This window comes from Folsomia candida, unplaced genomic scaffold, assembly GCF_002217175.1.
Source record: "Folsomia candida strain VU population unplaced genomic scaffold, ASM221717v1 Fcan01_Sc004, whole genome shotgun sequence".
NCBI lineage: Eukaryota > Metazoa > Arthropoda > Collembola > Entomobryomorpha > Isotomidae > Folsomia > Folsomia candida.
This window is the reverse complement of record NW_019091196.1, coordinates 11,991,324-12,018,533: the sequence shown is the minus strand read 5'-3', so window position 1 is coordinate 12,018,533 and position 27,210 is coordinate 11,991,324. Positions and strand designations below refer to the sequence as shown.

The 27,210-nt window shown below is 36.8% G+C and overlaps 3 protein-coding genes across 10 annotated transcripts; 2 read left to right on the top strand and 1 right to left on the bottom strand.

Annotated features, from left to right (window-relative positions):
• The first annotated feature begins 691 nt into the window (after positions 1–691).
• On the top strand, positions 692–9,115 carry LOC110848944 (dolichyl-diphosphooligosaccharide--protein glycosyltransferase subunit STT3B). The gene is made up of 24 exons (XM_022096316.2): positions 692–926; positions 1,054–1,298; positions 1,395–1,414; positions 3,746–3,814; positions 3,885–3,900; positions 3,980–4,093; positions 4,378–4,472; positions 4,549–4,590; positions 4,655–4,761; positions 4,851–5,004; positions 5,096–5,140; positions 5,237–5,475; positions 5,555–5,666; positions 5,743–5,791; positions 5,885–5,953; positions 6,095–6,161; positions 6,246–6,436; positions 6,523–6,688; positions 6,764–6,937; positions 7,018–7,131; positions 7,214–7,307; positions 7,430–7,461; positions 7,579–7,656; positions 7,741–9,115. The coding sequence occupies exons 2-24, from the start codon at positions 1,066–1,068 to the stop codon at positions 7,816–7,818; spliced, it is 2,358 nt and encodes a 785-aa protein (XP_021952008.1). The 5' UTR covers positions 692–926; positions 1,054–1,065; the 3' UTR covers positions 7,819–9,115.
• On the bottom strand, positions 1,410–3,588 carry LOC110848946. 2 transcript variants are annotated; one of them, XM_022096320.2, is made up of 4 exons: positions 3,084–3,588; positions 2,701–3,015; positions 2,283–2,626; positions 1,410–2,227 (listed from the first exon to the last, which is right to left on the bottom strand). In XM_022096320.2, exons 1-4 carry the CDS (start codon positions 3,514–3,516, stop codon positions 1,475–1,477), a joined length of 1,845 nt encoding a protein of 614 aa, XP_021952012.1. In that variant the 5' UTR covers positions 3,517–3,588; the 3' UTR covers positions 1,410–1,474. The 2 variants fall into 2 exon arrangements, with proteins under 2 accessions (XP_021952012.1, XP_035707456.1); XM_035851563.1 differs by having other exon boundaries at positions 3,120–3,588.
• Positions 9,116–11,591: 2,476 nt separating the features above from the next.
• On the top strand, positions 11,592–26,114 carry LOC110849564. 7 transcript variants are annotated; one of them, XM_035851632.1, is made up of 9 exons: positions 11,592–12,044; positions 20,421–20,604; positions 22,163–22,246; positions 22,333–22,487; positions 23,156–23,205; positions 23,283–23,459; positions 23,551–23,860; positions 23,968–24,060; positions 24,137–26,114. In XM_035851632.1, the coding sequence occupies exons 2-9, from the start codon at positions 20,527–20,529 to the stop codon at positions 24,906–24,908; spliced, it is 1,719 nt and encodes a 572-aa protein (XP_035707525.1). In that variant the 5' UTR covers positions 11,592–12,044; positions 20,421–20,526; the 3' UTR covers positions 24,909–26,114. The 7 variants fall into 7 exon arrangements, with proteins under 7 accessions (XP_035707525.1, XP_035707524.1, XP_021952684.1 ...); XM_035851631.1 differs by lacking the exon at positions 11,592–12,044 and adding an exon at positions 12,875–13,013; XM_022096992.2 differs by lacking the exon at positions 11,592–12,044 and adding an exon at positions 13,325–13,457.
• Positions 26,115–27,210: the final 1,096 nt, after the last annotated feature.

Here is a 27,210-nt window from a genome sequence, read left to right as displayed (position 1 = left end):
AACACACCATCATCCAATCCATCCAGCAAAGCAGAACTTTATTATTCGGCATATGTATGAATAACACGTAAATTCCATCCCTAATAATAATGCCAAGCATCCATATTCCATCGTACGTAATAAGTACATGTCTCAACCCAACTCACTCGAGTCGTGAACATTATGTCCTCGTATCCATCCTTTATCAATATTATTATGCGATAACACATAGCTTGGATAAATTGGACGGGTTTTAACTAGAGTAAGTAAGTGGTTCTTCTCGTGTAAGTACAATGCACGTTCACAATAATAATAAGTTTGGTCGTTATAACTGAACTCGAGCTACTCTCGGGTTGATTTATTATTATACAAACCGGCATAAAAAAAAGGTGTAAGGATTTCGTAACGTTGAAATTATCGACAACAAAAAGTTAATAAATGTGACAAATTTTTTAAAAGTAGTCCATTTTTAAGCATGATTGTGGACAATCATGACAATTTTTGACACCATTTTTGCAATCGTATCTAACTAAATTGCAATTTTGAGACGAATCCTTCGTCACGAAGGTGATGATGATAATTGATAAAAGTTGAGAAGATGAGATTTTCTGGAAAACTGGTCAATTTGGGACGAGTTGGGCTCCCCGGCCATCTAGAGGTGTTGCCTGGAAGAGGAAAAAGCTCGCGGGTTGAATTTGCATAATAACTTTGGAGAGCAGCCCCTCTACTCTCCGGTCGAGTCAAATCGGACTACGTGGAATCTGTCAACTCAAAACTCCAGCAGTAAGAAGGCATAAGAACAAACTCTTGTTCTTGTTCTCTCAAAACAATATCCCCTTTGTACGGTCAGGGGACAGGTGAGTTGTACGGGGGAAATAACACCGTTACAGCCGGTTGCAGAAGAACCGCAGAAAAACCGCAAATTTTGGGAAAAGTACGAGTGGAAGGTAATAAACATACGAATTACTTAATAATTAACTAATTGGACAAGTATTAATGTATGGCGAGGTGTTTATTATTGTTGTTGATGCATGAAATGAAACTGACATGTATCTTTTTACTTATGTTGGACAGAACAGCTTCAGGATGGCAGGAGGAGGAGGTTCCAGCGGTAGTAGTAAGGAAAAGAAACAGCAACACCGGTCAGAAAATGGGGGTGGAGGAAAACCACAATTGGTAGCGGCGGCGAACAGCAAGTACCTCGGATCCTTGAGTCTTATCACGTTCGCAGTGTTGACGATCGCATGGCTTACCGGCTTCTTGTCGCGACTCTTTTCAGTCATCCGGTTTGAGAGTATTATTCACGAGTTTGACCCTTGGTGAGGAACTAGGAGTAACGATATGATGAGTATCAGTAATAATAACATGTACAAAAGACGAATGCTTAAAATGTTGTTACTTAATTAATTGTTAAGGTTTAACTACCGAGCGACAGGTAAAACGTATTTAATTTATTTAATTTATGTATGTATTTTACAAAAAATCTCAGCATACTTTAACTTATCTCATACTTCGCCAACATTGGTTCAAATCCCCAGAACAACTTGACAAATTCACAAATCTCGCCCCATGAAGTAGAATCAACTAAACTTAAACAAACACACTTATTAGTTGAGTAACCTACATCAGAATTAGGACGAATAGGATTACGCAATCCCAACAAATATGCAACATATCCAGCAATTATCATTTTTGCTTCTATGGTCTTGGTCTTGATTTTCTTCTTATCTTCATCCTCACACTTGGCGATAAGGTAGGGGGTCATGGTGGGAGCCTTAAGTGGGGGTGGATAGACACATAACTCCTCTGCTCTACCTAACTCTCTATTTCTCTGTTTCAATCCTTCTATTTCTATCTCCCTATCCTTCTGTCTCTTTTCTGTTATACGTTTGTACTCTCTAGCACCATCAGTCCCCCCTCTTACCTCTAAGCGGCCCTTGAAATCGGGGGTATCAGACAACCCAAAATACCACATATTCCGACTCATGATGGTATACAAAAAAGTTTTCCCTTTCTCAGGCTTTTGTAATGCTGCTGCTGCTGTTCCAAATAAATATTCCCCAAGAAACGGGTACTTGATCTCCGCCCTCTCTTCTTTGGACAAATGACGACGAATCTTGAGCTCCATCCCCAACTCCTTTAGTCGCTCATCGATCTCATTCTCCATTCCGTAACACAATGGGGTGAATTCATCCAAATTGATAATGGGTTGAGATCCGGAGCCGAGTTTCATAAACATACCGATGGTCTAATAATAAGAAAATCATTATTCAAGTCATTATGTTCGATACCATTTCACTAACCGATTCAAATGACAGCATCTTTAGAGCCTCCTCTTCCTTGTCAAAGTGGTGACTAGATATGATTTTTGGCATTGGTGGAATTTTCAGGCCCTTTGTAGCACAATACTTTTTCCACCCCGTATAAGAGGAACAAGATTGATTTATATATAATTCGCTCTCCTCATCTTTCTTCTGATTGGATGCATTAGGCGCTACAGAGAGTGTACACTTCATGTGTTGAAACACCAACACGTCCCTTCGATTGTAATCAGTCACTTTCACCACGGTGTAAAAGGAATAGGGTTGATGTTGAGAACATTTGGGAAACACATCATTTGAAAGAGTTGAATTGTACTGGTAACATTCTAATTAATAAGAATGACACATTATGTAAATGTATATCAAAGATACGACATGTATACATCTTAATTATGCTTACTTGGCTTCGTACAAAGCCTTAAAGCTCCATAGGCCCATTTTCCTTTGATTTTTCTTGGTGTTTCCAAACACAAATGAATTAATCCGGTGGTGGGGGCCTTGTGAATAATTAAAAACCATCCCGGCTTGTCTACAACGTCAACACGACCTCCTCTGCGGAGAATCTCCCTCTGTCCAGCAGTCAATCCCTGTTCCTCTTGGGTCGAAACTAGTTCTGGGGACGCTTCAAAAATATCGAGGTCAGGCGAGTTGGTTTCAGTCTGCGCTAATCCAACTAACCGCAGAATCGTCGTCTTGATTAGATCGACCCCTTCACCTACTTAACATGATAACATTAGTATATAGGGTGCGCAAATCATTATCATGTGGTAATTAGTATATTACCTTTGACCGTTTTGCCAATTTTCGTATCTGACGAACCTGTATACTTTATTTGGAACTCTTCAGACAATTCCACATCTCTACGAATAATCCCCCTGCCATCCCTTAGTCGCCTCTCTTCCACCTTCACTTCCATCTCCTCATCAAGAATGTATGACCACGGGACGGGTTGGAAAGTCTGGTCTTTACGGGCAAGACTTGTAGCGGTTTCCGACTTTCTCTTCTCTGTATCCTTCGTACCACGGGGATTTAAATCCCCTTCGTCACAGTTCTCGGCTCTCGTAGTCTCCACGACCAAATGTTTGCTAGGATGAGGTGTACCAGTCTTGGTGGATGTAGCGTTTTTTTCAACCACTTTTTGTGTCGACCTCCGCCTTGTCCTCTTCTGTGTAGTGACGAAATCGTCGTCGTCCGAATATGACTCGTCCCCCTCCATTTTTATCCAAAAAAAAACTAAAGTTCAAAGTGTAACACAAAAAATAAGTTGTTGCTACTGCTATTTGAGAATGAGAAGTAAAGCTCTTTACTTCTCTCTAGAGAAGTTAAATGTTTCCCACCGTTATCCGTTTTGTCCAAGCCATACCGTCCCGTATTAAGAAAAATATGAGACTGAGTGCGGAATACATAATTCTGTATATAAACGTATAAATGTATATATTTTTTAGCGCATATGGTGGAGCATGGATTCTACAATTTTCTTAATTGGTTTGATGACCGTGCATGGTACCCGTTAGGTACGTAATTTACATAATGAATCGCCTTGATTTGTTTTCACGCAACTTATGTATGAAATATTTCTTGTAGGACGTATTGTGGGGGGGTAAGTGAAATATTAGTACTTGAATTAATCTTAATCTTAATATATAGTGTTAATAATCTTTGTTATTATTTTCTTTTAGTACTGTTTATCCAGGGTTGATGGTCACGTCGGGGACGATCCATTACATCCTGTCACTGCTCAACATTCCTGTCCACATTAGAGAAATTTGTGTATTCCTCGCCCCTGTGTTCAGGTAACCCATTAAGATTTGTTAACAATATGTTTGCACACTTGCATTATAAAGTCAATTTCAAATTGAATGAATTGTGGCTTCTACATGTGTGCAAAATTGATTTCTTTTACTTGCCAGAGTGGTAGCGATAAATTCACAATTCCAGACTACTCAGGATAGAAAAGGGACAGATTATTATAATAAATAATAGCTCATTAAGACTTGTACTATGAAAAGGAGGTTTAGATTGATTAGAGTATTGAAGTTCTTTGACATTATTTTTAACTCAACTTATTTTGTTACAGCGGGCTGACTGCAATTGCAACCTATTTCTTGACAAAAGAGATTTGGTCCCCAGGCGCCGGCCTATTTGCTGCAAGTTTCATCGCCATCGTACCAGGCAAGAAAAAATTAAAATGATGGAAATATGTACATATCACCTGGTGGGCGAGTTTTAATATACTCAATTTTTGCAGGTTACATCAGTCGATCAGTGGCTGGATCTTACGATAATGAAGGTAAGAATGAAAATTTAATCGGCATGATAGATGATGGACTAATTACACTTTCTGCTCTAACTAGGCATCGCCATTTTTGCCTTGCAACTAACGTACTTCTTCTGGGTCAAGTCTGTCAAGACGGGATCCGTCTCATGGGCCGTATTAACTGCACTTTCCTACTTCTACATGGTAAATAATATCTCATAAGTAATAATTTATTTGATAAAAAGCAAATGGATAATACAATCTAAATTTGACATGTGAAATTAATGTATTAGGTTTCGGCTTGGGGTGGTTACGTGTTCATTATCAACTTGATTCCCCTCCACGTCTTCGTTCTGCTTTTGATGGGACGATTTTCTCATCGAATCTACACTGCGTACACTACTTTCTTCATTCTTGGATTAATATTGAGTATGCAAATTCCATTTGGTAAGTTTTTGGGGTGGCATGAGTAAGGTTGATTTGACGGAGACGGAGAACATATCCTAAGAACTCATAAATGAATTAATCTTAATCATAGTGGGCTTTCAACCAGTACGCACAAGCGAGCACATGGCTGCAGTTGGTAATATACCAGATACCTGTAGAAAATTTTGTTTTAAATCATGCACAACAGTGCATATTACAACATGAAATATTTGACGGTATTTCTAATTTGTAGGAGTATTCGCGTTGCTAAATGCAGTTGCATTCTTGAAGTACTTGCAACGGTTTTTGAGCAAGCAAGAATTCAGGCATTTCTTTCTAATCGCTGGAGTCGCTGCTGCAGCTATCGTTTTCGCAGCCGTCGTTGGATTGACCTATGCCGGTGTTATTGCGCCATGGAGTGGACGGTTTTACTCCTTGTGGGACACTGGATATGCCAAGATTCATATTCCTATCATTGCGTCAGTCAGTGAGGTAAGTACTTATTTTTTGCATACAATTATCTAGGTGTGATCAAGACGTAACACGGACCTAATTTCCTGTTTATTTTCAGCATCAACCAACTACATGGTTTTCCATGTTCTTCGACTTGCACATTTTAGTGTGCACATTCCCAGTCGGAATATGGTTTTGCATCAAGAAGATCAATGATGAACGAGTTTTCAGTAAGTTGACTCAATTCAGAAAAGCATTAATTATCTAATAACTTGATCTACAAATGAACTTTGTTTTAAATAATAGTTGTGCTCTACGCCTTGTTTGCTGCTTACTTTGCTGGAGTCATGGTTCGGTTAGTTTAAGATTTATTTTATTATTACTTGTTAAGAGTGAGCGAGTAGGTATAAATGCATAGATGCTAAATATTTATTTATTTCGTCTTTAGTCTGATTTTGACTCTAACTCCCGTCGTGTGCGTACTCAGTGCCATTGCGTTCTCGTCAATGTTTGAAAGGTAAAATTATATAATAATTATTAAATTCATATAACCCAGAAATATATACATATTTAGTCGTATTTGGAAGTATGCAAAATATTGAGTTTTAATCACTTGGTTCCCAGTCGAACTTTGTTTTAATGCGTGTTTTTTTCTTAGGTACCTGAAAGATGACGAAAATCCACAAGCAGATCAATCTGGAAAGAATGATAATCTATATGATGAGGTAATTAATTACGAAAATATGTCAACTACTCGACTAATTCCGTTTGCGAGTTAATAATAAATTTTTAACAATGATTTTTGACAGGCTGGGAAAGTTCGCAAAATGCCACATGAGCAGAACAAGGATGAAAATTCAATTGGTGGAAATCTACGAATCATAGTTCTCATCGCAGCACTGTTCATCATTTTGTTGTTCGTCGTCCATTGCACATGGGTCACTTCGAATGCATATTCTAGTCCTAGTGTGGTGTTGGCTACGTATGATCAGAATGGGAGGTGTGTATTGTGGTTACTGTTTATTTTAGTACTAAAAATAATGATAAAGTAATTTAATTTCTTTAATTTAACTTTTCAATATTTAGACAAATTCTTGACGACTTCCGGGAGGCCTACTTTTGGCTGTGGCAAAATACGGATGACAACGCTCGAATCATGTCGTGGTGGGATTATGGGTATCAGATAGCAGGAATGGGAAATAGGACAACTCTGGTCGACAACAATACGTGGAACAATAGCCATATAGCTTTGGTTAGTGTATAGATAAGAAATTGTTTGTATTTCTTATCACATACGGGTTTAAATTACTCGAGTTATTGTGATTAGGTCGGAAAAGCCATGTCCAGCACGGAACCAAAAGCATACGACATCATGACAAAACTTGATGTTGACTACGTACTGGTAATTTTTGGTGGTCTGATCGGATACTCTGGAGACGATATCAACAAATTCTTGTGGATGGTTCGGATTGCAGAAGGGGAACATCCCCAAGATATCCGGGTACACATTTTTTTAAAACTCTTATCAGTTTCAACATGGCACATTAAATACTAAGCTAATGGATCCTATTTGTGTTACAGGAAGCTGATTACTTTACGGCCAAAGGAGAATACAGAGTTGATGAGGAGGCATCACAAACCATGTTGAACTGTTTGATGTACAAATTATCGTATTACAGATTTGGTGATGTTAGGGTGAGTGCAATAGAATAAGAATACTGTCGTCTGCGATAACTATTTTTGGTTATTTTATTAAATATTTCCTTGTTTATTGCAGATCGGTGGGCATACAGGATTCGATAGAACTAGGAATTCAGTAATTGGCAACAAAAACATTGATCTAACGTATCTAGAAGAAGCTTACACATCAGGTAAGTTTACCTTTACATAGTTAAATACAGCTTAATTATTATACTGGTTTCCATTCGATGTTTATTAGTAATACTTTGAACTTTGATTATAAGATTATTTATACTCGTCTTTTCAATTACAGAACATTGGTTGGTCAGAATTTACCGCGTCAAGGTAAAGACAAGAGTTTATGTTACATATGTAGTGTATATTCTATATCTACGCAATAGTAGACTAGAATCGTATGAATATTATGCACTATTTAATTTGCTTTAATTTTAATTTATCCAGAAACCCTGGGAGTTTAATCGACCCAGAATTGCGAGAAGTGCAAGAAAAATTAAAACTAAGGCAGCTTTGACTAAGAAAGTAAGTTAGTGTTTGTTGATGTAATCAAAAATATCACATTTTCTCAGTCGCCTGTAACGTTTTGTTAAATTTCCCCATTTGTAGACAAGTAAGAAGAAGAAGGGGTCTTTAAAAAATAGGCCTACAATAGTCAAAGGAAAGGCTAGCCGGACAACCGTGTAATACTAAAAGATTTTTAGAAGACTTTTGATACATTGTCATCACCATCAGCATCATCGCCCTATCTAATGCTAATTATTGTGCACGAATATTAACAAATACCAAAATCAAGACCAAGGATGAGTTAGATACGAATTATATTTATTAGGCAATACACAAACCTCATTTATTATTGTTATTATTATGTTCATTCAATCTATCTGGTTACTTTGTTATTGTGATTATGTACTTCTCATCATCAAATGCCTACAATTATCACACAAAATTTTCTTGTTATACAACTGTACTTACTGTTCATATTTATAGTAAGTAAATTTTGAAGAAGAAAACTTGAATTTTATTTTCTTGTCATGAGTGGGATTCCATTTTGTTATTGAAAAAACCGTGGGATCATCATCTTCGATAGACAATTAAAAACTAAGAGGCTAGATTTACAGTTATTGTTTGTTAACTAGTTAATAATAATTAATGTTCAATGTAGGGAGTAATCCCTATCAGAATGCTGATTACCTTGGTGGATAAAGCGTATAAATAATAGTCATTTGTTATTATTTATGTATGTACTCGGGTTGGGTTAAGAAATTTTAGGTTTCTTAAAACGCATACTGCTAAATTTGATTCCATTAGTTTGATTTATAGTGATAAACGAGATAGCTTTATTTTGAACTTTACAATTTCTAAAAATTCTACTATTTGATTTGTATTTTAAAATTCAAAAATTATGTTTTATTTATTATGATGATGATTATATTCAACTATGAAAATTGTTGCAATTTATCCTTCTAAGGAAGAACACTGTGATGAAACAAAAAAGCAAGCAAATCGATAACCTAAGGTTAGATTTGTCATAGAATATCTACCTTTTTTTAGAATCGGTCGAATGTAAAATTTCAAGTACCACTCCAATTTCGATTGTCTGGTTTCCATCATGCACTACTCAATTTGAGAAAAAAACATAAACTGAATTGTATTGAAAATTTCTCCTGTTTTGTATCAGATTGTAAGAGTGAAAAAATCCTATAACTGTTGTTTAGTCATTGATAACGATAATCAGCTAGATCGAGCGTAAGTAAAATTAAGTCCATACATACATATATTATGCGATTCACTATTTTAATTAAATTTGTATTATGAACGGATAAAGTAGGAATGCATATGCATACACACTTGTACTTTCGTTAAATAGTGGCTAAGTTAACCTGCATTATTGTTAGTTGTTGTTGCAACACAATTATTACTGGACCTTATTACTGTAACGATTTAAATAATAAACATGTGCAACTGGAACAGAAGCAAAATATTATGATACTCATTCTCAAATTATTTTACGATTGGGTCGTATAACACGTGAAGTACTTGTTGTACCACCGGTTTAACCATGCATGTTGATTTAGGTATTTTTTTACGATGCAATTTTTTACGAGGTTTTATAAAGTTGAAGGAAAGTCAACAACTCTTCGTCTGTGTCTGCTAACTGAAAGTAAGATGAGAAGAGTCAAGGTCGTATGACGATCAGTTTAATTGATGCGCTTTTCTCGTAAAGTCGTAATGCTTGCTATGAATTTCATGCCATGAAAGTCAAAATTCGATGTTTGTTTCATAATATGGTTCATGATGGTTAAGACTAGAAGGTTAAGATTGGTCCTTTTTCATTGTTATTTTGCTATCCTCATAGCTTTTACTTTACCCTCGGGCAGATGTTGTTGATGAGATTCTTTGGGAATGAGTCATTCGTCCTTAAAATCAAATTAACAGTGTATTTCGTAGAATAAGTTTTGGAAGATGTGAATATTACTCAAATAATACTGATTTAATTTAAGCTTTCGATGTAAATCTCACATCATCACCATCAGAAATATTCTGGAAAAAAATGTATACCAACATCGTAGGTTGTATAATTTATATTTCAAATGTGTTTCTGTAACGAAGAATCTCATATTCGTTGTTGAAAATAGACTCATCATTATTCCGTTCACACTGTAATATAATCTTGGTTCATGGCCACAAAAAGTTCACCATCACTTATCATATGTATGTATACACGTACATCCTACTCCTCTCTCATTTCGCAAAGTTTTAAGCCAGGCTTAGGCTGAATTTTGTTATCACTGCAATGAATAATGCAAATGTATTTTATTTAAACGCATATATGCGTGCTTAAATGCATATATTTTATGTATGCACTGCACTCATCCTCATTGCATGCACTTGCGATTTATGCCTCGACATTGACCCACATTCATGGTGCATTTTGGTGCATAATCATGAATCATGATGCAATGAAATTAAATACGGTTGCATTTCCTGATTGCATTTAGTTGGCAAGTTTTGTGTACTTGACATTCAATAAGTACATTTTGCCCGTAAATTATAAGACGTATAAAACTGATGTAAAAGTAAAAGTTTGTGTAAAAGTTTTTTATATTCACCAATATTTATGCATCTTTTCATTTTTTAGTTATACTGGACAACTGAACTAAACAATTTTATGGTATTTTTAGCATGGTCAACGGAATACAGAGAATAATACCTTAGGCAATGACAATGAAACGTTTTCATAAAACATAGTTATTTTTAAGTTGTCTCATTTCTGTTCCTCCTTTAAAATAGTTTTATTGATGGATTTAGTCGGCTTGATAGATGTTGTGTATTCTACCGATTACCAGATTATCTTAATTAACGTTAATCCTATGTGCTAAGCGTGTAGGGAAGACTAAAATAAATAAATATATTTACTTATTCCTAATTACTATCTCATATCATCTCCAGTTGTTTGTCATCTTGTTGTTGAATGAAACTTCGGTTTCGTAATAATGTTAACAGGCGACTACAAAATACAAATAGCTTATAATATGCTGTATAATTTCATCATCCTAATTTTTAACACTGCAGCTGCAGCTGTGTCCTAGATTTCAGAACTTGGGGCCCTGTAAGGGTTCAAAAATTCTATTTTGGACGTGGTCATGACTCTCTCTCTGGCTTGGGTCAGAGCAAAACGTTTTGATAAATTCTAAGAGAACCCTTATTCTGACCTATAACGAGTAGATATCCTTAAGCTAAGTACCTCATCATCATCTTATAGACTACCTTTTGAAGGCTGGTTCCTTAGAATAAGGGAGGACGGCCCTTTTACTCCAGTTCCACCCACACCACTTGTACTTTTTCTCTCCTCTGTCAATAAATCCCTTTGTTGAAGGGATTTTAGAACAAGTTTCAACCTGTTGAGATTCTGCTAGAAAGCATGCACGGAAGGAGAAGGAACAAAAACTTGAGACGAACTTGAGACATGAGATATCATGTTGAGATTTGATGATCGAAGGGTGTACATGAATTTCATGCCATGTAAAGCGAGTAATCGAAAAATACAAATTAGAAACAAGATAAGATAATAGTAAATTTACTTATCAAGCACCACTATAATTCTAGCAAGTTTTATTACCAGAGTTAACAAAAAATGTGTTAACCCATTTAGTATTTCATAAAAACTACATCACAAAATTATCTAGGTGTTTCAAATCATGATAGTCGAAAAATGTGACCCAGTTTTGCCTCAAATTATTTGCCATAATTTCATATTTACATTTTGTAAAAATTTTTACAATTAGACTTTTCCAGCATAATTTATAAACGATCCCAAAGTATTTAGGCATCCTTGCCATATATTTTTCTCGTCTCAAAACAGCATTAGAGCCGGCCATATCTTACCAACGTAATAAACCCACCAACCAAAACCACTCGCTGCTGCAAGTAATAGATAAAGACCAAAACGTTTTTGGAGTCAGTCTTCTTCAGCTCATTCGCCCGACGCTCGTTTTGCAATCCACACCGGAAAATTTCCACATGTGCCTGCAACCAATTAATATTTTCCCTCCCCGGCCGCCCAACCTTATCTGCAGTAAATAATATTGCATCACCTGATAAGTCTGATTGTTATTCCGATAAGTGAGTTATCATCCTCCTCCTCCTCCATAAAGTAAAGTTGAGGAAAACGTTACAAGTGTTTCTTTTTTAATTTTTAGAAGCCGAAAAAACTAAAATGGCGAGTTGATCTTCGTGATTAATTAGTTACAAGAGGAGAGAGAAAGACTGATAATTAAATTAAAATTAGTGATATAAACGTCGCCCTGGTTGAGAAGAAGACGACGATTACTGGTTCTTCTTCTGCTGTCGCTGCTTCTGCTGAAGAAATTTGTTGCTGGATGTTGGCTGGCCTCTTGTTGGAATTGCTGGTAAGTAAACCTATTCCTAAAGTTTTTAAAAATATTGCGATGCGCTGCTGCTATAAATATGCGCGCTTACATATCCGGACCGGTCTTTCACCATCCAATTTTTACAATCGCGTAGGGTGGGAAAGGGAATTGGGATTTTGAGACGATGAACTATATACAGCTAGTTCCATGATATCTCGCGATCGCATATGTTTGAGAAATTGACCATGTCAGTCAAAAAACGTATAATTTTTTATACTACTCAAGCCGTGAGTTTCTTTCTGAAGAAGCGATGATACAATGCGATAAAATGCGAAAGAGATAGAGAGATCCAAGTTTGAGGGGTAGCTGTGGTTCTTCTGTGGGGAAAGTGCATTAATTGGAGGTACAAATAGGCTGGATGATCGCGCTTTTTGAGGAATATTCAATGATAAGCCAATATTAAGAATTACAAAGGCATCTGCATATTTGGATCATATTTATTGTGCGCTGCAGTGCTGGGTATTTATTTATCAGAGAAGACGGAAATTCATCCGATTTTTTCTTGGGTTTATCCATCTCATATTGATTAAACCCTAAAGATTGGATTTCAGATTCCGTTAAATTAATAACTGGGGTTTGCAATTTATATTCGATTTTTACTGGGGGAAAGTAGTTTAGTTGAGCGCTCGTAAATGTTGTGTAGCTTGTGTGTCCAAAATCATTGACAGGTTTTAATTATTCCTCTTCCCACTGCCTTTGTTTTACAGGAATCCCAAGAACTGATTGAATATTATGCCACAAATATTCATGTAAGTTGATCCACCCCGTTTTATAAGTCCAATCAGAGAGAGAAAGAGTCCCAAATTGAAGCCAAAAAGGGGAGAAAGCAAGACAATCCCACCCAAGGACTTGGAGTATGAGACAGGAATACAGTTCACGTTCAAACATGATTTTCTTTGTCTGTGACCACTCCATATCCGCATCCAACGAACATAAGTTTCGGTATCTGTAAGTAAAAATGTTTCATTTGGTTTAAAAAGCCAACAATTTTACAAAAAAAATCAATAATTTCGACTTGCTGTGTAAAACCCCATTACTTCTACTACTTACTTCCCATCTGTGATTGAACAAATGAAGAGCTGGATTCTGATGCTGAAACTAAGCCAATTAATTCTCATTTGATTGGTTTGGTTGACTAAGATCGAGATAATCCCATTCTGAGATAACCCTGGCTTTCCCACACCCGTCTGGATAACAAACGGAATTTAATAAAGCACACTCGGCGTTAATCAGATCACGATTTCACGGTGTGCTTTAATTAAGATTTGAATTTTGTTTGACGGTAACAAAATTCTTGTTCCGAACCCACTCAACCCCCCCTCTCGGTAGCAGAAGTTGTTAAAGGGTTGATGTGTCGATGTCAAATAAGGCTTTTATTGGATGGTAATTAAGGTGAGCGGACGCCAAATTTTGCTTTCTTTCTTCTTCTTTGCGGAGGGAGGGGGCGTCACTGAAGTCAGTCAAGAGTACTAGGGCATAGGGTGGGTCGGGTTTGATGAGGGTGTATTATCTATCAAGGGGGGTTGATAATATTAGTCTGCCGTCAGTCGTCGTTATTATTATTCCTCTTTCATCGTCGTCATTATCATGACTGGATTCCATGTTAATTGTCGTCGTCGCCACAACTAATTTAGATTAAGCTTTGGGCTATTGAGATGAAGTTGTAGAAGAACATTAGTTTGCAATATTGAATGCTTTGATAGTGTTTGAGATGTAAGATTGTTCGGTATGATTGATCGATGGTTTTGATATCTCGTGTCTGGAGGAAAATGGATGAATGGTAAGAAAGTAAGATGAAGAGGTAAGAAGAAAGTGTGCAAGATCTGCGAGTAGGATTGTCATAAAAGTCAAGTTATAATATTATTTAAAGTTTAATGTTTTGTTTTATCAGGATCACATTTAATCATGTAGTTTGTAGTGGCTAAATAATAGTACGAATTAATTTAAGGCGCAATTTATATATGATTCGCTTGCTTACTGTAGTAGTAAAAGCACTCGCAGCACCAATTAACAATAATAACGTCAACAACTTGTGCATGGGGAGGGAGAGGACAAAATGGCGACTTGGGTTACCTTTTTGTGTAAGAACGCCTGCATTTTGTTGTTGGCGTGGCTTGAAGAGTAGCATAACATTTACAAGGACAAAGATGAGTCATGCACAAGAAACTGTTATTGCATTGCAGTAAGAAGTGGAAAGTATCGTTTCTTTCTTGCAAAGGTAATTGTTATCGCACTCGAGTAAAACATGCATCTGCCGTCGTCTCCATCTACAAAAGTGTTCCGCAGTGATAGATAGTTAGCAGGACAAGATAGCTACCGAAGGCCAAAAAACGTTTTTCGTCTTTGTGCTCATCCGCCATTTTGTAGCTTCCAATATGAACATTTCAAGCTTTATCAACCAAAGTCTTGGTACTTTTCCATCCCCCACTCCAGTTCACTCTTGTACATTTGCAACTTACTTGATAGATATAGATATACTTCAGCAAAATAATGCGACCTCTCATCACTCACTCACACCACGCCACACTATTTTTAATAGATAGATAGGTAGGGAAGGTGGACATCGAAACATAATGTTATTCGCTACAATATGGGAGTGAAATGGTTTTATTTTAGCAAAGAAGTAAGTAACCATTGACTCGTTATTGTTATGTGCGAGTTTAGCAGATCGCTTATTTTAGACAAAGAGAGTTCTTATGCTGATGTGGCTGAACGTCTGTGGTCGCGTTGCTGGTGATGATGCTGTCTCCACTGCGGTCCACTCAACCCATCCACAGGTTATCCTTGCCCCAGTTACTTTCTCCTTCCTGCTCCGTCTTCTCCCTCGCTCCACGCTCCTGCATCCCACTCGAGTAATATTCAACTCTTTCACTTTTGAAATACGTTGGTTTAGCACTGCTGCTGTAAGAATTTGTAGGGGTTACGTCATTCCTCAGTGTGGAAGGTTCTCGATTGGACGAGAATAAAATGATGGAACTTTTCATTGCAAACTCGTTGCATTCGCGAAATGGTGTTCTCATAGGCATCAACTCCGTACTGCGTCCTATCACTGCCTCAAATACGGTGTCATATTAATTTAGCGTTATCTCAGTTGTTGGTGGTTGGTTACTGAATATGTAGGAGTGTTGATTGTTAGAAATGAGGAGTCAAATCATTTAGCTCCAGAGATAGCCGATTCGTTTCTCTTTTGCAAAACAACTCTACTGTAATGCAGAATGTTACATGTTAGACAGCATGGTACAACGCCTCCCTACTTACACGATGTGCAGATTATTACATCACCCAAATGTACATTTTTATTTTCATCATGATGTTTAGCAAAGAGTGGGATCATCTATTACACTTTTCCTAGAGTCAATATCCTTTACAAAATTATAGTGCGATAAATTATTCACCAGTAAGGAAAGCAGTGCGCCAAATCAATTGAGACCAGGTGAGACAAATAATTTGTATATTTTTTCTGGCCTAAAGTGTCCTTGCAACGAGAGCGTCTGAGTCACCCTCTGATTTTCGTTCTATATCACAATTTATATTTATGTTTGCTTATTACTGAGCGACAGACATACTGAGGTGATAACTGATATCCCAATGTCCTCATAAGCAAAGGATAACATAACCATCGTCATTTTATCATAATAACGTGTAAAATCAAATATTCATAAGTTTTTGACCTGACTGATTTAATTGCGTAGATGAGGTGGGTTCAGGGTTATTTGCCGAGCATAATAAGGCCATTTCTTCTCTGGTATTAACAACCCGTATGGAATTTATCCATCCATTTTGTCTCACAAAGAAGAGATAAGAAATGAATAGGATTTGCATCTTTTTTTGTACTCGTAGTATTGATATTTCATTTCCAAATTGACTTGAATGATAAGGGCATCAAGCCCAATAATTTAAAAATCCGATTTGTCTGGAAAACAACCTCGGCGCAGATAAACAGATAACGGAAATACCTGGAAAATGATTCATTCACTGACATCATCCACCAACTAACTAACTAATATTCATATGTCCAGATCAGTGAGTGGATGGAATTTGTACTCAACAAGGGCGATTTCTGTAATACGTTCAAACGCTGTAACTATTCAGACAGGGAATGAAAAGCAATAAAAATCTCTTATCGGCAGAACCCACCCCACCTTATTGTGCCTTTCTCTAAGCATTTTGGATTGCCATTATTCTGTATCTTTCTTTCCTCAGAAATATGCATAACATTCAAATGAAAGGCAGCCTTATTATATACAAAAGTACTTAACTGACTAATTCCATCAGATTTCTGACGACTTTGAGCCAAAGTCGCAGTTTCATTTTATAATCATTCCAGAAAGGAAGTCAATTTTCTGATAATTTTATTTTTGACTTTATGTTGTGTCATGTAATCTTCGCATTGTTTTGTCCGAGCAAATGATAAGCTTGGTATTCTTTTGTATAATCGACTCACTCTGTTGAGGTATTGAATTTATAACCAACGTTAAATCTGCACCACCACCACCGATGGTGCGGTGGTTGTCATGTTAGGTTATCCATCATCGCATCATTCTTGTTGGCAAACACTAGAATAATAATTTGTTCAAATGTTTCAGTAATATTGTTTGGATGAGGTAACGTAGAATAACAAATGCTGACAAAAATTACACCTCTCATGAGCAGATAGGTGACCGGCTCATGAAACCATTCATGAAGTTCTGATTGTTCTACATATTTACATTGATATTGACCCAAAGTATTAGAGTATTATGGGTAAAAACCACGGGGTTAGGTTAGACTAGTTAATCCTGAGTTTAGTGTTTACGCAGGCAATCCAGTTTAGACTTAATTACTTCACTAGTCAACACACACCAAAAACCACAACGACGTCATTATCTTATGACGACATAACTTCCAAATATACCATTTCAAATTTTATTAGGCAGTCGGCACATCATGTTAGGCATCATGTTACATATGACGCAGTAAATAGTTTCATAGTTCTTACTTAGGGAGTGGGACATTGTATCTCATCTAACTTGCATGCTTTCACTACGTCATTACATATTTCTTTAATAACGCGTACGCACACGGGTTGAGATAGCTGGCGACAAACTTAACGTGGTCATAACTGCCCAAGCTATTCGTCAGTCAGATAACCTTAACACTTGTAACATTGAATCTCATTATTACCCCTTCTTCACCTTTCCACCCCTTTCGATCCAACTCCTGGTGAGATTCCATTCACGATATGTATATTATTTGCATTGCAACTTTGTGCGTCGTTGGCAAATTCAGTGGAAACAATGTCCCCTTCACCAATCATCCGACAAGTTGAAGTTATCATTGCACAACTCGAGGATTAGGAGATGGAACTTTGCGTTTGATAAAAAATTGAAAGTCCATTTCGAGAGATTTTATGATATAAAAGGGAATGAAATATGCCACCTCCTTCCTATTAGCAGTATTAGCACTACACATCATGGACTTTCCAGTTTTGATTTACCTATTTGCTGGTATTTTGTCGCTATCCTCCCTTTGCATCAACAACCAACACCAGATTCAATCATGGTTCATATATGTGCATGTATTTATCTCAGCCAGTGCTCATTGCTTGCTCGATTCTTTGCATGTCATCAAATTATCCAACAAGGTGGATGGTGGCAAAATCTGTTCAGTTAGGAGCTAGCAGCCGACCAAGGAGGATCCTTTTAAAGACTCAGTCTCATCATAATTAGTTGTTGGTTAGTGGTGGTAGTAAAAAGTGCACAAGTACATTACAAAGTGAGACTACAATCAGAGTGGTGTGGAGGACTAACAAAAACGTTGGTTACGAGATTTTGGTGAACTCGGAAATGGTTCTAGTCTCTACATTGACACAATAATTTGAAATCGTTCTAATAAAATTTGCTCATTTCGTCCGTCATTGACAGGTATGTAGTTTTACAAATTTTTGAAATTCAATAGGGTTTAAAAGGATCAAAACTGCATTTTTATCTTTTTGTGCCATGTTCAATCTCAATTGCTATTGCATTTCATGGTTATTATCTGTTATTAAAATTGATGATTCATGCATCAAGTTTGCTTTTATCACAAAATACAACCGAATTGGTTAATCAGGGCAACACGAAACCACATGTTAAGTTCAGAGCCGTCGCTAAACATTGTACGGCCTGGATTTCTTGTGCTGTGTACGGCCTATGATTTTACGGATTATTTTTTGTTTAATTAATCCATAATATTGGGCGGATATACGACAGTTAACGCTGAATTTAATATGTATCTAAGCGCTTTTCTAAGGGTCAAGCAGAATATTTTAACCACGTTTACCGATTCTGCTGATAACCTATGCGTGACTGAAAATAATTAGCTGTCTTAGCTTATTCTTCATGCTTATGTTTTCCTGATTAGAAGAGTCCAAATTTTAAAAAACAATGAATTTTAGAAGTTGATTTGAAGCCTTTTAATTTCAAACCTTGTAAACCCCATGAAAAATTTTGATAACCAATTTAAGTGTCTACCTGTTTCTAATCAGAAAAATAAATGACGGACACCACGCTGAGAAAAATTATGTAGGATCTCTTTATAATATGCAACAATTGCAATTTCAAATATCTAAAAAATGGCTAACACGGTAATCTTATGCAAGTACTATGCCACCAGGATTTTGCCCAAGTTAATCTCATTTGATAGATTTGCAGATTGAAGTTCAAGCGCAATTTTTACTAAAACTGGTATGTAGTACTTGCAAGCCTATGACGCCAGCGGTCTCGCTCCGATTTTGACGAAACCACGATAATTATTTAGCATCAGATAAATAATTAAACACGTGTTGAAGGATTTTTCAAAATGCTCAGTATAAACGAAATTATGACGGAATCAGTGAGCGAGAATTTGGATTTTTACCGGGATATTTTTCTCGCAAGCTTGTGAGAAAAATACAGATTACTAGCTTACGGATTTTATCATAATTTCGTTTAACCTTAAACTGCGTGGGCATGAAATGTTATTTTGTCGATTTCAAATTGCTCGCACAAATTTTGAAAATTTTGAAATTTTTTCCAAATGCAACAAACTAGAAATTTTGAAAATTTATAAGTTTTTGAAAACTAGATTTTTCTTAAATTAATCAATGTAATTCTGTATACAGAATTTCAAAGAAAGAACCTTTTTATACAAAAAGTTTCTTTCATGTTTGGAATCTGGTCAAAATTGGAACAGCATTTTTAAAAATCCTGATTTTGGCTGAAAATTTATTAAAAAATTCTGCCACAACTGAGACCGCCCGCATTCAGGAAAATGCAGAAATAGGCGGACCTGTATTTTTTCGCCAAAATCGGATCGAGACCGCTGGCGTCATCGCATTGTCAGTAAGCAAAAATCAGCATAAGCATAAGCATAAATCAGCATAAGCATAAATAATGATAGGATTTCAAGAACTTAAACAAACTTAAAAATGCGCCCTTAAAAAGTTATTTGTTGACTGTGGCGGATTTTTAGCCCATAAATAATAAAGTTTTGGTTTCATGAATTTATCGGTCGAGTGAGATTTTGAGAAAAATCCAGGTGAGAAAGCTCTCATGGTTATCTTTTAAGCACAGTTTTTGGCTACGTTAAAGTTTCAAAAGAAAAATTATCGCGAAGTATACGTCTCAAGTGTCGCCACCATTAAGTTCAAACATTTATGTTTTTAAAATTGGTTAACCTTCCCCACATATGTTCGTATTACGCAACACGTATTTTTTCATTCTGAGGAATTTTGAATTAGGTGTCCGATTATGTATTCATACACTTGACTGAAAAAGTCCCTGGCAAAGTAACGATGCACACTCGTACTTGGCAGACTTCTTTGACGCAATACTGGCAGCAAATCCACGGAACAAAATCTTACATATTTTAAATACGACTGTTTTATAGCTTGAAACTAAAAAAAAATCAAAAATTTTCAAATTTTGAAAAATTCTGAAAATTGTCATTTTATCTAGTGTAAAGTTGATCCCCCTGGTACGGCCTATCGGCCGGTACGGCCTGGATTCGACTATCCAGTCGTCTCCACCATCCGTACGGCTCTGGTTAAGTTTATGGAACGTATGTATGTTTCGGTGCGTGCGTGCGAGTGCTGTTGCATAGATTTGTATTTGCTAAACTAATTTGCCATTGTAATTGCTATTTGTAGATTTTAACAATTACGAAATTTTAGGTGGTAAAATCAGGTAGTGCACTCCGGTGCCATCGACAATATTTAGGTCTCTCACGGGGCAGAATAATTTTATAGTTGTTATTTGATGGAAAAGCTGGAAGGGAATTTTATGGGGTGGGAGGAAAACGTCCATCTCGCATAACAATTTGCAATTTTCTAATCTCAATTTCCATAAAAAATTATAGTTTGTCTACACGAAAAGGACTCGGATGACCCTCGTTGACACCGTAGGAGTTGAATCCCAAAAATTCTACTTTCTGCATCACCCTCGACTACAAAGCGAAACTACGGATGGACCCTGATATCGTCACCATGTTCAAGATGGACTTCAAAAAGCTGGCATTCGTAGCTCTCGCCATTCTGGTGGTGGTAATTAACATTGAGATTTTTTAATTTATATTTAAAATTAATACATGAATTTCTCGCATCTATGATCTAATTCTGATCCAGCTTTGCATTCATAATTTGACTTGTATGTGTACACCTCGGATTCAATCTGCCAGAACTAAATGTAAAACATGCTAATTGAATAAGTCGGGCCTGTACCAGACGAATGACAATTTTAACCAACGAACTTGACCGATGATGAGGTGATACTGTGCAGCACTCGGCTCGCACAGCTTAACATCGGCATAACACGGCTTATTAACTTAAAATGGATGAGATTGTGAAGATTTGTTCTCCATTCGCATTTATTTAAATACATTGTGTAGGAGCCAAGCCCATCCTTGAGTTATGATGCTTTCTGCTAAAAAAATATAACACCGCCTCTCAATCATCTCACTTTAAATAGCATCTCCATTACTTATTTGCCAATGTCGCTCATTACAAAATATTACGAATGATTTAACATGGATGGAATAAGGTGATGAGCTTGACAACTTGACACCTACAAAATCCATCACATATTTATTTACTTGTTGCCAGTCACTTGTGTGTTTGATAATAGAAGTGGTTGTGGTGGCGGACGCAATTTTAATAGAGTTAACTAATCCTAAATGTGGGACCCATTTACTGTGTGTATGTGGTTGGTTGGTAGGTAGGTTGGTTAGTAGTGGAGTTTATTGACTATAACATACATGATAACTCCTCCATTTTATTACTGTCACGACGTCCGTCCTCGTCGGTCGGGTGACTATGAGTCACCAGTCAATCTCTCTACAAGTGCATTATAATTTCGTATCGAATATTGTTTTTCTTTTTGTATGCAAGGTGAATTAGTCCTATTAATGTATTTAACCCGTCCATCAGTTTGCATTTTTTGCATATTATCACATATGCAAAATGTTTTGAATGCAGCATCCAGATAGATATTTATATTTATCTATCTGGATGGATTCTAACCTAAACAAGCAAGTTCACGATATTTATATATCAGAGCGTTACTTTTAACGCATGTTAATTGAGATAAAATTTATTAAGCGTCAGACATCATCTGATAACCCATACTAGTCAGTAGCACGAGTCAGTAGTAGGAAAATGATTAAAACTAGAAGCTGTTAAATATGTAACCTAACATATGCCTAACTTTAGCAAATCTGGTGATAATGTGTGAAATGAGTTACACGGACTATGCATTGAGTACAGCATTGCTTTTCATGAATGAAACTTTTTTAGTTAGTATATAATTTATGAATGGTACTATTATGTTTGCAAAATGAAATTTATTTCTTGAATTATTAGCATGTTAGTTAAACTGTAAAATAAAATTACTCATCTTTTTTAAATGTGCTTGACTATACCCTGATTACGATCATTATGGGCTCTCCGGGTGGAGCCTAATAAGCAGAAACCAGCCACGTTCCTCAGTTTGCTGAAAAGAATGAGGGGAAGAGCGCTGGTTTCTGCCTATTAGGCTCCACCCGGAGAGCCCATAACGATCGTAATCAGGGTATAATGCTGTAATTCTTGTTTGATTTTTCCACAGCTTGTCGTAGTGTCGGCATGCAACCCAACAACCACTTCTTCGCCTATGATCGTGTTTGCGGAAGCAGCTCCGACACCTCCCGTGGTAAGTACAATTTTTTTGACGGTTTCTTTACTATCCAGTTTTGTTTTTAATAAAGTGACACTTGACACTTCACATGTTTTTTTTAGAAGTGTCAAAATGATTTCCAATGTCCACCGGAACTGTTCTGTCGTTCTACTGGAGTTTGTTCTGCTTGTGTGGATTGTCCAAAACAACACAGACTGCCCCCACCGAACAATGCCTGCGCTAGAGGATCGTCCGAGTGCGGGGGTTGTCACATGGGGTAAGTTTGTGGTGAAGGAGATAATACCACACCTGCGTGAATTGGTACAACGAAACTTTCTCACTTTCACTATAAGACAGTAATATTATTTCTTTTGTTATGCTAACTATAACTTATTTTACTGATTTATGTATTACTTCACTTTAATTGAATATTTAAGTATTTCACAAAGTTAGACTCGTTAGAGTTCTCACCAAACTAGACAAGGACTGACGACCAACTACGGGCTGATTTGTTATTTTTCACCAAAGAAAAGCATGACATTGCAATTTGATACCAAACTGAAAAACGTCGAGCATGAACCATTAACGTTTTCTGAGTGATTCACTTGATTGTGCCATGAGAGAGAAGTCAAGTTAATGGGGTTTGGTTTGACTTCAGTTTAAACAAGCTTAAATGTTTATAGTGAGTATGATGCCAGTTACTGAAGTCGGTATATTCATAAAAATTTCACCTTTTGACTTTCTTTAAATAGTTTGGACCATTTATTTATTTGACATGTTTGGAAAGAATGTATCACGGATTAATATTAATAATGTCCCCCTATCCAGTACTAAAGGCCTTTCTCCAATTTAATTATTGATATTACAAGAAATTTCTATCAAGTTTACTGGTTAAAATTTAAAAATATTAATAAATACGCAATTCAAATGATGCTATTTTTACAGATATAAATTAGTTGGCGATCATTGCACCGATGAAGATCATGAAACTCTTGGTAAAATTGAATCATGTTAATAAAACTAGGCGTTTTTTTTGATGATGCAATTGCTTACATTTCGATTATAACTACAGATAATCCTGGTTCAGGAATCCTGCACAAGTTCGAAAAGGCTGCCGATAACAACTTGGATTCTGAAGATTTTGACAACGACAGCGATAATTTTATAGTTTGGATCTATGGAGTCCTAAGCCTGCTTGGATTGATTGGTGCCGTCTTTATTATAGCGCACCTGGTCGTACGTAGGAAAAGTACAAAAACACATAATCAATTATAATAATTGTGCCGAGTTCACTCACGGGTGTTAAATTTTAGTAAGACTTTAATTTGTTATGGTTTTAGATAAGCGCAATGTCCAACGTAGTCGGCTGCTATCCTCCTCGGGAGAAAGAGGCCCCAACGACCATGACCAATCCGATGGATTTATTTCTCAAGCTCCAACTGCACCACTCCTCCCTGACGAGTACAATCAGCCACCATTTGCGTATGCCATGACCGTCCAGGCTCCCTCAAAATCTCCGATGGACCAGTTCATCAGGCCGGCCATTAGGGAATTGTTGGTAGAAAGAAATCTTCATCTTCCTCATCAGTCGAGTCGAATTGTCAACGCAGTGTCAGTCTGTGCTGTGCCTTTCAATGCTGGAAATGCTGCGTGAGCTCTATAAAAATAATAATTCTAATTTGGAAAACTTGTACATTTAGTGCTGCATATATTATTGTTACAACCTTACAAAATGTGCCATGTGTATTTTATTATAGTGGGGACTGGGCTAATCAAGCTGCTCCTGCACCTGCACCTGCTCCTGCTCCTGAAAATCAAGCAGTTCAACAAATGAACAATGATGATCCACAGTAAGTTTATAGAATTCCAAATGAATTTACTAATGGCATTGATTGTTTCTAACTTATGTTTATTATTATTCTGTAGAATTCCCCACCAGCAAAATGTTACAGACGGACATGTGGAGAATGGTAACGCCGAAATCGCTCCTCAACAAGCTCTCCCAGTTCAAGCTCCTCCAGTTCAGGCTCTTCCGGTACAAGCTCTACCAGTTCAAAGTCCTCCGGTTCAGGCTCTTCCGGTACAAGCTCTCCCAGTTCAAGGTCCTTCGGTTCAGGCTCCTCCGGTTCAAACTCCTCCGGTTCAGGCTCCTCCAATTCCAGCTCTTCCGGTTCAAGCTCCAAATCAAGCCATGGCTGTTCTTGAAAACGTGCAAGAAGCGTTGCCAGCGTTGGATGATGCCAATTCAGACGAAGAACGGGATTTGAATGAGGCCGCCGACATGGACTCCAACAACAATACTGACGACGAGGATGATGATGAAGATCCATTCTTCTTTTCGCTGGAGGTGGGTGCATGGCTGGGATTGGTACCATCAGAACCAAACAGAGAACAACGAGCTCGCTCACACAGTGCTAATTTTCAGATTGACGCAACCTGCATGAACATGCCATCTTTGACAAATGCGTCTCATGCCTCGTCTTCAACTAGTATGGCACTGTCCGCATACTCTTCTGACAGCGGTACAGGGACTTCCAATGAGGACGATTCGCAAGCTCGCCCTCGAGACGATCGTCAAGTGCCCAATATTGACAATGCCGCTGTAGTGCCACTGAGCCAACCCATTGATCAAGATGAGGAAAATTTGGAGCTATACAATGACGACATCGGGGACGACGAAGATATGGATCAAAATTGATAAATTTTCCATTTACTTATTAACTTCTAATCTTTTGCTATGTTGTTTTTCACTTCTCTGTTTCCTCTATTTATTCAGATTCGAGATTATTATGGGAGCAAGTTGTAGTAGTAGTAGTTTGTTTGAAGAGATTCGCGTTAATCGTTTGTTCATTAGTCTTGTTGACTAAAAATCGTATACTTACTTATTACTTACATAATTTTTAAGAACTCCTGCATCACAATAGGATGGTGAAAATTAATATGGGCCGGTTCGTTTGTTTGAAATTGAATTGTTGATGCTGTAATAATTATTATTATTCGTTTGGATTATACAGATTTGAATTTCATATTTTAGTTTTACTCTTATTTAAATATGTATTCATTTTTGCTGGATTTGGTCAAGAACAAAGACTTGTTGATGGATGTTGTTTTGTTAGATGGGTCTAAATTTTATTGTAAACGTTATTACACTTGATCTCATCATAGACAACGCATACTAATATTTTTGCTCAGTCTTTGATAGACTGATTAGGCTACAAATCAATACGTCTACTTACCTAATTAGTCAACTTAGATTCCTATAAAGTTTATAGTAATACAACTTATATAAAGTACGCAAATACTTATAAAATTATTTATTGATTTATCGAAAAATCAATCACATCGTTGTGATATCGGTCTAAATTTAAGGGTTGCGATGCTTTGACAGCATCATTACGGTCGCGTAAATTTTTGTGTAAGGTATTTGGTATTGTACTCGAAATTTTTTTTGTTAACAAACTTTAAAAACTATTGATTCAAAAATCAATTACCCGTTAATTTATGCACATTGACAATCCAACTCAATTGTTAATGTGGCGTGCTATATTTGATGTGTTATATATATTAGTCATTGTTGTTCAATTTCATGAAGTGACGATTTTTTCGAAAGTTGCGTATAAAACGTAACTTTTGTATTGTTTACAACGTATTTTTGAGTAACTTGTCCTTTGACGAGGCTATATCTCAGTAAAATATTTTCTCCATTTTTTGTACAGTTTTTTTGGAGATTAAGACTTCATTCGAGTTGGGTTCTTAGTAATTATAACAATCACAAACGTAAATTCCCCGTTGAAAAGCTTAGATTTTTAGTCATACGCTGATACTTATATATTTAACAGGTATATATTTCATACATTTTTGTAAAAGATTCTAGAACAGAAATAAAAATAAGGAAAAATAATAACACTGCTTTGAAGTTGCCAATTTCATTATCATATTTCCAGATAAATATGCAAACGTCAACTTGATTTTGAAACCCATCTCGTCAGAACATTGAAACTGCATTGTGGGATAAAGAGCAGACTGCATCGAATAATTTTCACAAAATAGCGCATTTCATATAATTATCAGCGCAAAAAAGGTGTCTGTACTGGAAGAGGTCGTTCCGGTGGCGTCCGTCCGTCCGTTGGACCGGATGACGTCCTTGCCCTCTCATTTATTTCATTTCGAATAGTTCCACTAACCAGGAGGACAGAAATTCTGGGAGAAAGCGCGTGGAGAGAAATTGGTTCTTCTCTCCTATTCCAACCTGGGTCTGGGGCTGCATCAAATATTTACACTTTCCATATCCGACCAAAACAGAACAGCAGCAGAACCAACACCAATTTCAAAAGTGAGACAAACAAAAGGTGAGAGAATCAGTAGTACGTCTAACGCTTGCTACTTTTCCTTCATGACATCGCATCAGGTGCTCGGGAGAAACCAGCAAGTTTAAAAATTTAGTCTGCAACGAGGACTAACCCAAAAATACAATAGATGTTTGTCCCGGACAAAAACTTACTATTTCAAAACTGCGGTAACGCTACAATTTTGCAATTATTATCACAATTGAATGCAACACTCGGCCGTCGAGTGATTCTTTCTTTCTTTCTCCAAGCAAACCTCTCCTGCTACATTTCACATTTGACAAAGGATTCTTTTGACTCTCCACTTTCTGTGTCCTTGTTCTTTTTGAGGGTATATTAAAAAATTGTATTTCCACCAGTTCCAGCACTAACGGAGAGGAGAGAAAACTCGGGGTGAAAGGGTGGTGTTGTTGAGTGGAAGACAATTGCATTTTGAGACGAGGAGCAGCAGCATTATTTATTTCTGCTGGGATATAAAAGCCTGAGTAGATTGCAATTGTAAAATAGTATCAGGCGAAGTAACTGCGGTGCTGGTTGGTGGTGTGATTCTCGTCATCATCGAACCTTGAGGTCGAAATTGAGTCACCTTTCAAGGTGGTAGTGTATCAGGCTAAAAATAAGTTTCTCCGCCTATAAAAATACGACATGATTACA